Source organism: Phyllopteryx taeniolatus, chromosome 15 (assembly GCF_024500385.1).
Source record: "Phyllopteryx taeniolatus isolate TA_2022b chromosome 15, UOR_Ptae_1.2, whole genome shotgun sequence".
Classification (NCBI taxonomy): Eukaryota; Metazoa; Chordata; class Actinopteri; order Syngnathiformes; family Syngnathidae; genus Phyllopteryx; species Phyllopteryx taeniolatus.
In genome coordinates, this window is record NC_084516.1 from 5,315,148 (window position 1) to 5,327,161 (window position 12,014).

At 39.5% G+C, this 12,014-nt stretch overlaps 1 protein-coding gene across 3 annotated transcripts in view; it reads left to right on the plus strand.

Annotated features, from left to right (window-relative positions):
* The first annotated feature begins 2 nt into the window (after positions 1-2).
* Positions 3-12,014, plus strand: part of pdlim5b (PDZ and LIM domain 5b) — a 45,743-nt gene continuing 33,731 nt past the window's right edge. The window contains exons 1-2 of one of the 3 annotated variants that reach the window (XM_061799377.1): positions 3-250; positions 7,920-8,025. In XM_061799377.1, coding sequence (XP_061655361.1) covers positions 7,927-8,025 — 99 coding nt within the window. In that variant the 5' untranslated portion in view covers positions 3-250; positions 7,920-7,926. Of the gene's footprint in view, positions 256-7,919; positions 8,026-12,014 lie in introns of all 3 variants that reach the window. The other 2 variants (XM_061799376.1, XM_061799378.1) reach the window with 2 other exon arrangements.

Sequence of the window (12,014 nt, forward strand, 5' to 3'; positions counted from 1 at the left end):
TTCCTCACTTCCTCACTGACGCCGTCAAACAAGCCCCAGCCCGCCTCCGTGTGTCGCCCGAGGCCAGTCACCTCTTTCGCGGTCTCCTTCACTCGTTGCTGGGTTGCTGTACGCCCTCCTACCGGCAGGCGTACACGCGGAAGTCCCACTTCCACTCAGTGCAGTCAGTTGAACCTCCAAACTGAGAAGCGACCGACCCGACGCGTCTTTCTCCCCCCCTCGAGCACCGGCAAGTGAGCGGCTTCGCAAGGCAAGGTAAGCCCGGCACGGCGCATCATACTCGGGGAGAAATACACGTCTGCTCTTTTTTGCTCCGGCGGTGCTTTGCTTCTGCCGTTTTTAAGTTTCATCACAACGACATTGAATGACTTTTATCGACAAGGACTCCGTTGAAAACAATATTAATGTCATTACTGGACTTTTATGTCACTCTCACGAGGGAAGCCAATGGAAAGTTAAGGTTTTTGTTAGGTTTGGTGTGTACTTTAGGAGGCTTGCTAAACTGTCCTCAATCCAAGTAAACAAGTAAACAGAAACCTAATTATTACTTTGTCTCATGACTCTTTTAAGTGGGGTGTGGCTACACGTGTCTAGCCCTCTGAAAGCACATAAAATTGAGCATTTAATTATATTGTTTTATATATATATAAATATATATTAGTTAGTTTTGTATTGATACAAATATCCTCAGTTTAGTTCCTTTGGGACACCCCTGAAATCACACTTAAACTGGATTTACTCTGCAGGTCCAAGTGGCTAATTCCAAATGAATGTTTATTATCAATTCTTTTTGACCTTTTCCATGTCCATTTCAAGTGACAAATCCAAGTATGTCTAAGTTTAGACTGACAGAAAACCAACATGGGCAGTAACTCCACAAAGGGTCAACACCGGTCAGTGACAACACAGGAGCAAGGATACATAAATAATACAAATATTAAACGCTGCATAGTTTATAGCAGGGGCTTCAACTGTTGTCACACGGGCCGATCCACTATTTCAGAAGTTAAGAAGAGTAAAGATTTGGTTTGTTTAAAAGTAGCCTCTGAAAACACGTGTACCTTACTGTATATTCTATTTTTAAATGCAGTTTCAAATAAGTTTGCAGTACAGCCAAAAGCATATAGCCATAAGTAGCCATGACGTCCGCCAGGCAGAGGCTTGGCTGCACTGTATTTGTTTACAGAGTAAATTAGTGGCTAAAGTGCAAGGAAGTAACATTTCTTGTTGCTTTCTAACTACGTTCCATTGGTAAAAAAAAAATCTGAATATGAATACGTATAATTATTATTTGTAGTTATTTATTTATTTATTTATTAATTTTTTTAACTAGCTGTCCGCAACCCACGCAAAATGAGTGCCGACCCACCAGCTGAGGATCACTGGTTTATAGTTTGCCAGGGGTGACCTCCCCCCATTGATATAAATGAGAGAAACCTCTACATTACTCGTAAATTATTTTACTTATTTGATGATGATGGACAGCCCTCTAATGTAGTATATTTAGACCATATTTCAGGGTTGGTGCAGTTTAAATCGGTGTATTTCGATGTGCTTATCTGATCCATCCTTTTACATTGCGCTTGTATTGGCAGATTTTTAGAGACCTGATTCAGATCTGAAAATATCCCATTCCATGCATTTTTTTCCCTCTTTGCACCGCCACAGCCCATATCCCAATTGTGCCACTTAAGAGCAAAAAAATAATAAAACAAAACAAAACAAACAACTCAATTGTACCACTTGAACAATGCAGTGTCAATCCAGTCTCAGAGTCAATGGTCCGTCCACTGTATTCACAGTACGGAACTCAGATTTGACTCAATGGTATTTTAGCACGAGTATGTTGAATTTGAGAATCTGGCTTCAATACATCAGTGTTATCAGCGTGTGTATAAAAAGCTGTCTCATAAATTCAGGTTAGAACATGTTACCATCCCCAGGCGAGCTGGTGGTAATAAACGAGGCGTAGCTCTACCAAAAACCGTTGACTGTTTGTAGTCTAACAATTTGGGGTTTAAGCGTTGATAAATGAACTGAAATGTAATGCTCATTCAGTTTTAAGCCAGAGCGTGTAACAGTCGTAAATGGAATGTGAAATGAACTCTTGTCCGTGAGGACATAAAATGATGGAACCAGGCTGCATTGCCACCTGACATGTTGTGGAATGTGAATTATGTAATTATGTAATTATGACAACAACCACCAAAACGGACAAAGATGTTTTCTTTTTAATCCACATGATTTAACACAGTTGTAAATCTAACGCATGCAGTAGAACAGGGTTTTGAGGTCAGGGCTGTGAATGGTATTTACATTCAACACGGTTATGCTCAATTTGAATTGATAGAGTACATTACCTATTTGACAAGGTTTTAATGCGAACAGCACTTGGAACGATCGCGTTTGTGTGGCCTCAGAGATTTTTTATAGCTCGAAGAAGTGTTGTACTTTGATTGGGTCTATTAAACATCTGTATAGGTATGTAAAATGTTGATGTTTAAAAAAACACACAGTGGAACTTCAAAGTTACAGAAAAAGGCCATTCTGTAATGCCGGGTGACCACAGAATTGCTCGTATTACACTGGAAATAATTGAAATAAAATGATTTTTTTCCATTGTACATTTCATGTAACTTTCAACATCAATATTTCAATCTTAATACAACCCCAAATTCAATGAAGTTGGGGCGTTGTGTTAAACATAAATAAAAACAGAATACAATGATTTGCAAATCATGGTCAACCTATATTTAATTGAATACATTACAAAGACAAGATATTTAATGTTCAAACTGATAAACTTGATTGTTTTTAGCAAGTAATGATTAACTTAGAATTTTATGGTTGCAACACGTTCCCAAAAAGCTGGGACAGGTGGCAAAAAAGACTGAGAAAGTTGAGGAATGCTCATCAAACACCTTTTTGGAACATCCCACAGGTGAACAGGCTCATTGGGAACAGGTGAGTGCCATGATTGGGTATAAAAGGAGCTTCCCTAAATTTCTCAGTCATTCACAAGGAAAGATGGTTTGAGGTTCACCTCTTTGTGAACAAGTGCGTGAGAAACTAGTCGAACAGTTTAAGGACAATGTTCCTCAACGTATAATTGCAAGGAATTTAGGGATTTCGTCATCTGCGGTCCGTAATATCATCAAAAGGTTCAGAGAATCTGGAGAAATCATTGCATGTAAGCGGCGAGGCCGAAAACCATCATTGAATGCCCGTGACCTTCGATCCCTCAGGCGGCACTGCATCAAAAACCGACATCAATGTGTAAAGGATATCACCACGTGGGCTCAGGAACACTTCAGAAAACCGATGTCAGTAAACACAGTTCGGCGCTACAGCCGTAAGTGCAACTTTAAACTCTACTATGCAAAGCAAAAGCCATTTAAAAAAGTTGAAAAGTGTTCAAAAGCCAGCATCTGTGATGGTATGGAGCTGTGTTAGTGCCAATGGCATGGGTAACTTACACATCTGTGAAGGCACCATTAATGCTGAAAGGTACATATAGGTTTTGGAGAAACATATGCTGCCATCAAAGCAACGTTTTTTTTCATGGACGCCCCTGCTTATTTCAGCAAGACAATGCCAAACCACATTCTGCACGTGTTACAACAGCGTGGCTTCGTAGTAAAAGAGTGTGGGTACTCGACTGGCCTGCCTGCAGTCCAGACCCTTTCTCCCATTGAAAATGTGTGGCGCATTATGAAGCGTAAATTACAACAACGCAGACCCCGGACTGTTGAACAGCTGAAGCTGTACATCGAGCAACAATGGGAAAGAATTCCACCTACAAAGCTTCAAAAACTGATGTCGTTACTACTGTCTTTCTTTTCTGCCTTTTACTGCCCACAGGTGGCCAAGGTGTGCAGACCGGAATGAGCAGCACAATGTCCACTGAATTGAATAAGAAAGTGTGACTAAATCAGTGAAATTCTTTTTAATTCTATTTAATGCTGTGTTTTTATAAAGTATAATATTATAGCGTGCAATGTTTCTCATTAAAAAAAGCCTTCCACTCTAGCTGCTCATGTTATTGGTGGAGAAACCTGTCTGGTTATTACGTAAATGAACCCCACAGTGGTGCAGAACAGCTTGCTCACAGACCCATTTTCATAAGATTTAGTTGCTTGTGTGATTTCACACTTGATAGGTGGGCACGCACTCCGGAGTCCCAACTAGATGTACACAAGTCATTCAAAAGTAAATCTTTCATATGTGGTCTTAAACCATAAAAACATCACCATATTTGAATGATGGAATTTATCCCTAAATTTGTGTTTGCAATTGTATACCTAAGTATTTTAATAGTAAGACCAACATCTGGTCTTGGAACTTGTAGTATCGTGTGAGGCAGTGACTTTTTTCCTGTCATGCAGAAGGAATTGTTTTAATCTCACTTTTCTTTTGGGTGTGAATGTGCTGAAATACAAAGTGCTGCAAAGTGCCATTCCACAAGATAAGGTTGAATTGGCATGTACCCAGTAGTGAACTGGAACTTGCTCGGCCCGGCGATGACTCTTGTTGAATACGCCCGCCCAATTACTCGCTCTCAGCGCTCCTTCATCAACATTAAGAAGGTGTGGCCACTCATGTCTCCGCATGATATTGTTGGTGGTTGCAAAACATGCAGCGACATGAGTGCACTGTTTGTCTTTTCCATATTAGGGAGTATGTGAAATGATAAATGAGGGTTCAGCGTGGCTTAAGAGCATGATCTGATATTCTGCACTTTTCTTCTTATCAAGATTTTAAGTGCCTAAGGTCCCACTGGGCTATGAAATGCAATACTGCAGGACTCCAATACGAATAACTCACTTAGTTGTATTGTAACCGTAATTACCTGTACTCATGTGTTCGTGTTTTTTGTTTTTGTTGACTTTATTGTCATTTGTCCGCTGTGTTGGCCACTGTTTTTTGAACATATACTGTACAGGGGATCACTGGTTTACGAAGTTTCCGGCATACAAGGTTTTGAGGCCAACGTCAAGTATGCCTTTTGTAACCCTGACAACCAAAGGAGGGTGTGGCTTTTTGTTGACCCCCAACTGGAAGACTTTGTCGAGATGCGTTATTAGCGTTTCCTCTTTCACAGCGAGTCATCAGACTTAGCCCACAGTGATGAAAACTGACGGCTCAAATTTGGTAGCAATCCAAAAAAATCTGTAGGACAAGGTCATCTTTGAAGGACACCTTAAAATGGCCCAAATGACTGTAGAATGGCTGTTTAGCCCCAAAATGGCAGACTTCCTGTGTCCTTCTGGGCATGTGTTATTGAGACTTATTTTTTTGGTCTATATTGGGCACCATTATTATGATAGCTGTCGCACCACAGCTGACGTTTACATTTAAGATGGAGACAGTTTGTCTTCAAATTAGGTGCTGTCTTAATACTGCCATCACATTGTGTGTGTGTGTGTGTGTGTGTGTGTGTGTGTGTATTTGCGTTTTGATATCTTGATTGTAAAAGTGTGCGATATAAATAGAAGAGTTCATCTCCGTGCTTCCCAGGTGTTCACGTCCTCGCTATAATTTTCACACATGATTTAGTTTCTTGTACCCTCCCCTCCACTTGGCTACTTTAAAGGACCTTCAGGGCTGACCAGGTGACAGGCCACAACAGGTGGTGCCTTGACCTCCATGGAGGCACCTACAACCACAACGTGACATTCTTCGGAGATGACAAGGCATTATTATTTATGACTTACTCCTCGTATCTTACGTCTGCTCTTTCCAATTGTCATCTGTTCCTTTTTGGAGCCCTGGTTCACAGCAGATAGGGAAATATTTGCTACATTTATTAGTTCCCATTCAAAGAGACCTTCGATGCCTTTTTTTCCACAAGTTAAAACAGTTCTCAGGTTTCTTTATTTGTCTTTTTACACAGGTAGAGTATTTATCTTTATTTAACAGCAATTGACCATGGGCCCACAGGAGACCTTGACCCTGTCCAAACCCGCACCGCGGTCCGCCATTTGAAGATACCTGTTGTTGAGCCTTTGACACTGCCTTTAAAACCCAGACGTTTTTCATTTTTCAGTATCTGCACCATTCATACAAAACTTGTGGAAATTGTTTTAAGTCACTTCTGCTCCATTAAGTTACAACACAACCAACTGGAGTCGGTACCAATAATCCGCAACGGCAAGACGTTTTATCGCTCGACATGCAATTGTCGCTGCCATTCTGGTGTGCTGGTGTTCTAGTGTATGTAAAAGCCGTAGACAGGTTTCAACTCTGATGTGACAATTTGGCAGAATTAGGGGCCTCTATTCACAATTTTTTCCCATATTTGTCTCTTGAAATGCTGACCCCATATTCCCCTTTTTCCACGTAATTACACTGTGCCGTGTGTGATGTATAACGCTAATGACTTAACCTTTGATGTCATATTTTCATGTCAGCTTCCACCCATCCTGTCGGGCAGGTCACAGGTCCTATAATTCCACAAGCGCTGTGGTTTTTGTGAAATTATGCACTGTGGCAGATTTCTCTCAGCTGGATGCTGTCATAAAAGTCCCACCCTGACATATTAAAAACCAAGCGGTGTTCTGTAAATATGACGAGGCATTTTTTTTCCAACCCTTCAACGAGAAAAGCGTGAACATGTGACAGCACTTAACCTTGTCCGTCTGTCCCTTGCAGTTTTCAAGGGGAATGCATGGCAAAATCAGGGCTTAAACTGGTGAAACTTAATCACGCGTGAAATATTTGAGTAGTGCACGTGTGTCTCCCATTTGGAACTGTCCCATTCATGTGCATAATCGGTACATAATTTTTATTTTATTTTATTTTTTATTTTTTGTATAGGAGATGATGTATTCAAATCTTCCCTCCTCTGAAACATTAAGCTGGCAGTCAGTCGAAGCTGAGTCCTGGCATGTTTTCATCCGTGCAGGGTGTTTCTTGAATCTGCACTTCAATTTCTTAATCAGAATTTGTAAGATGGAGAAATTAGTTTTATGGACGCAGAGCCATCAGGATATTGTCTAGACCACAGTGGAGGTTGAAGCCAACAAGTCTCCCGATCTGTAGAAAACAAGAGGATACTATTGCCAACCCATGATTCATTTTCCAAATTCTTCCCTTGAATCTACTCACTACTATTTTATTGCATTTTGGCTTTTTTTTAATCCTGAAAACATGGTGTTCAGTTATATATATATCTTTGGTTCACTGAGCAGCGACTGAGATAATTGGGCTAAGATTATCCAAAGGTAAACAAAGGATAAACAGGTTTTCAGGTTTTTTTTTAACCCCTATTTTTTTTTTAGACGATTTCGATTATAATTCTTATTATTGAAGGGGATTTCTGAATAAACCAACATCTGTAGCCCTCTTAACAAGCCTTTTTTACAGAGACCAAGCTAAATTGGTATATTAGGCGTTTATCTGCAGTCGCCTTTTACACAGAACCCAACTAACGCTCTTCATGATGTCTTCTTTTCCTTCCATCTTCTCTTGGAAGAGGTCTGCATTGATGTAGTTCTACTTTAGTTCGCAAACTAGTCACGACTGAATCAACAGCGCCTAATACTGCACTCCATTTTGTCTCGAGTGCATCAAAACACTAATAATCAATTCCACACAAACAATCAATTATCTATTTTAGGGCTAAAATAATGACTCAAATATCTTGAATAAAATAAAAGTAAAAAAAGTAATAAAAGTCAAACCAAAATCTGTGGCTCCAAGCTTCACATTGATCATTTTTATACACAGATACATGTTACTGCAAAATCTTAAAATATCTGATAGCTGCAGCCCTAATCTATTACAGCTACATGTACAGCTAGCCTTGGCATCACTCACTCACTCACTCACTGACTCACTCACTCATGTTGTGAATGTACACGACTAATGCAATGGGTCAGTGTATGACTTCTCATCGACTCTTCTTGTGTGTCTCTTAGGTGAATCATGAGCAGCAACTACAGTGTGGTACTGGCTGGTTCGGCTCCGTGGGGCTTCAGGCTACAAGGAGGGAAGGACTTCGGTCTTCCCCTCACTATTTCGCGGGTGAGTGGCGAGGACGCCTTCTCCGTAACCTCCTTGGCATGCGGCCCATCCGTGCTACACCTGCGTGTGACATTCAATGCTAAACAAATAACAGTGGTACCTTGACTTGACTTACGAGCGCCCCTATGGGTGAGTTTTTGGAGTTAGAAGCTTTTGCTTGGTCAAGTTCACCAACTATCCCCGCCAATTCGGGCCCGCCGGACTTAAGCCTCGAATGTCATTCACAAAGGCACACCCTTTAAAGGCACACATACGACACTGCAGTTGTTGTGATTGTCCCAACATATACTAATTACACTTTAGAAAACCAGTTATTCCTTTTCTCTTTTATTATGTTTTTGTACTAGTATACATTGCTATTTTTCTTTATTAAGAAATACAGTACGTAACAAAAACAATGTGGATTTTTTTTGGGGGGTGTCACAGGGGGGCTTGAATGGATTTATGGCATTCAAATTCATTTAAATGAGGAAAAATTGATTTAATATACAAATAGATTGATTTAAGAGCATGGTCACAGAACAAATTAAACTCCAATGCTACACCTTCCATCAAAATTGTCTGACTAGGCCATAAGTCCCGCTGGGCATTTACCGACCATAATGGATTGCTCCTATGAACCAATGTTTGCTGTCATTTTGGTCATTTAAATGAGGGATATCATCCTGGCGCTTGGCCCGCTGTGAAACACTGCGAACTATAAATACTGGATCTGCACTGAAAGAACTAAAAGTTCTCCTCAAATTTCCCATACGATGGAAACCTCAGAAGGCTGCTGTGGTTCAGTAATAACTATTTGTAACATAGCATGATTTTGGAGTAATATTAAGGGATAGATCACTGCCTATCCTATACATAGTTACACTGTTTATGTTCCTGGTGTAAGGGCATGAAGTGCAGCACACTCAATTGTTCCAAGAATTAAAGGAGGTTCTGCTTCTCGCTGGTGCAGAATGTGCAGTGTTATTTAGTTTACTGCTTCCTGTTATGAAGTTGTAATCTCAGTGTCACTCCATAGATCAGTGACTGTTTATTTGACGCTAGCAAGATCGGTTACAATTTGAAGATGTCTCTTCTATTGAGGAACTCTTTACATCTGCATGAGTACAAAGTTGCTGAAATAAGTTAAGCAGGCCGGCCCTGAAGGTTTGTCTATTTGTGTCCTGTGATAAACTTGGAATGCGTGACATTATTGTTGTCACGCTGGCATTTATATCCGAGTAGCAGCATTCTTGTCATTAATATGTGATTATAAAGAAACATATGCAGACATGTCGATTGATGGTGTATTGGTTTGGCCGTTATGAGTTTCGAATGGAGCGGTACTGTATATACGCATGTCATAAAAGTTTTACGGGTTGTCAGAAACTTGACTCCCGGCTCTGATATTTACTGGGATTGGCTATGTTAGGTTTTACCAGGGGGTTAAAAATAATATCAGTCAGCTGAGTTGCTAAGGGAGTGTCGCTGGTGTGTATTTAGCTGAACATTTGATATTTTTGTAATTAAGTAGTTACATGTTGAATACCCTCACCACTATACTCAATCCTTTACATATTTTCCTCCCAGTCAATGTTCAGATTTCCAGTTGTTGTCACTTTGCCAGTAAGGAGTCTTCCTCTTGTTTGGTTTTCGTATCTGAAATACAATCCCCAAGAAGACATAAAGAAAAGAATGCAAACCAATTTTGAGAGTCATTTTTCTAGATATGAGGGCCGATTACCGGTCCTGATGTCTGTTGCTGCAACGAGTGATTTGACTTTATGTTTTTCTATCGAAGAAGAATCCCCCAAAGTGTAAAAATTAGTTAAAATTCAAACCCAACAGGAAGACAAAGAACGTTTATTTATTGTTTGACCACAACTACCTCACTAATCATGGGTCAGATGTATTAGGTCCAGAAGATTCGAAAACAAAACAAAGGGGAGATGGAGCGCTGCTGTTGTCCCTGTAACCCCTGATACTTTTTTTAGAAGGGTTAAATATTCATCAGGTTGGAAACAATTCTAGGTCCAGACACTCAGTTGGATAAAAGCCTTCATTAATGGGGCTCAAAGATTAAAAAACACCAACACGTATTAGCTGGAAAACTCTGAACAATAACCTGTAAAGGTCCAAGGAAGGTTTTGAAGCTCTGTTGAAATTGTCGCTATTCATTAAAATGATGTTTTTTGACATAGTCCCTGAACATTTGGAAGTATTGTACAAATCATTGTGCAACAATTCTTAAATGTTTGAAGACTGGTTGAAATTTGCGTAAAAATGTAATAACATTCTTTACTTGACATGGAACCATGGTTCCAGAAAGTATTAAACAATTTCAGAAATTTGAAATTTGCACCTGGGAGATGGTGACTGGGGACGTGCACCAACTGATCTGATCTTTGACCACAGCTACCTCAAAAATCTAGGTTGAAAATCTGTTAAAATCCATACAACCATGAATCCTAAACATTAAAGATGTCGGTAGAGGCGTAACGGTTTGACTATTAAAGTTCCTTGCTCATCTCCTGTGTGACATCAGTCATAATGATTGTGCTTTTTGCGCAACAGTGTCCCGCATATCCAGAAACGAGGTTATAATTGATATATAGAAACATCTGGCATTGATTTGAACACACAACATCATTTACTTCCTCCACTTGATGAGTGAGTAGAAAATTGTTTGGACCACAAGCTTATTTCACGGTTCATGAGACACCCACGATGCAAAATAGTCTCTACTCGCAGTACAGTATGGAACAGCATGAATTGATTCTTCTCTGGCTTTGCCTCAGTATTCTGATGTCATTCACCACCTGGTACAAACACTTGATTGTGCACAATGAATTATGAAAGGCTGTTTGTGTATAAGTCAACCACTGGCAGATACCCCAATGCCTCTATGTATGTAGCCTTGAGGTGGAGTATGTAGCATAATACCACATGAAATACTGAGTGTGGTGTGACAGCATGATGAGACATACCCACATCATTTCAAATTGTCAGGATTTATCCTGAACATACATTATGTGCTCTGTGGATAGGATGATGAGAACCAAGAGTACTGTATGGACAATTTATGGACCTTAATGTTTCTGGTTTTATAATATGTGCTGGTGTCTGTTTCTACTTCCACAATGTGTAAGGTTATTTAAATTTCTGTCGAGCTTCCATTGCGGAAAATATGCAAACTCAACATTCAATAGCTGTTGAGATTTTAAAATAATTCCCTTACTATACTAACAAAAAAAAAAAAATGATATTCAAGTGACTGTATTATGCATGTTCTTGATGTTTTTAGTGCTCACTCAAATTGAATAGGTAATAGGTCAAAATACGTGCGACACTATTGAGGCCATACAAAATTATCTGGAAAAATATACATCTAATACATAATGCCACATGAGATTTCAGGAAATCTCATGAGACTTGGCTTCAAGTTACATTTTAAATGTTTCTTAAAACTTTGCTTTTACAGTTAATAAAGGTTTTATGGTGCCAACAGTTTGACCTTGGAATGAAATAATTCAATTGCCATGATCTATGTGTATATATGTTCTGAATCCAAACAAATCAGAGTGCTTTACAATTTTAAGTGGGTTAAAATGTTTTTAAATATTTATATTTATTTCTTTATTTTACAACTGGTGCCTTCAGTATTTTCATGTACAGTGAAATGGATTGTCTGTTTCGGTCACGCAGAATCATCGACATTTATGGCTTGTAAAGCTCTTTAAACCAAATCAAATCACTGTATGACAGCGAGGTCCAACCCTTGGCTCAAGTTGGACCAAGAAAAAAATTCAAGCGGCAAATAAATCTCGAGGAAAGCATTAAGATAAATAGCTTGTATGTTTTCACTGCTGGCAAACAGCCCAGTTTCTGTCGTTCTGTCTCTCCATTTTGTTGGAATCTCTTGATATTGTTTACATGGGAACTCGTCAAATCTATCCCCTTGTCCACCGTTTTTTTTATTTTTTTATTTATTAATGCTTGTTAATCTACCT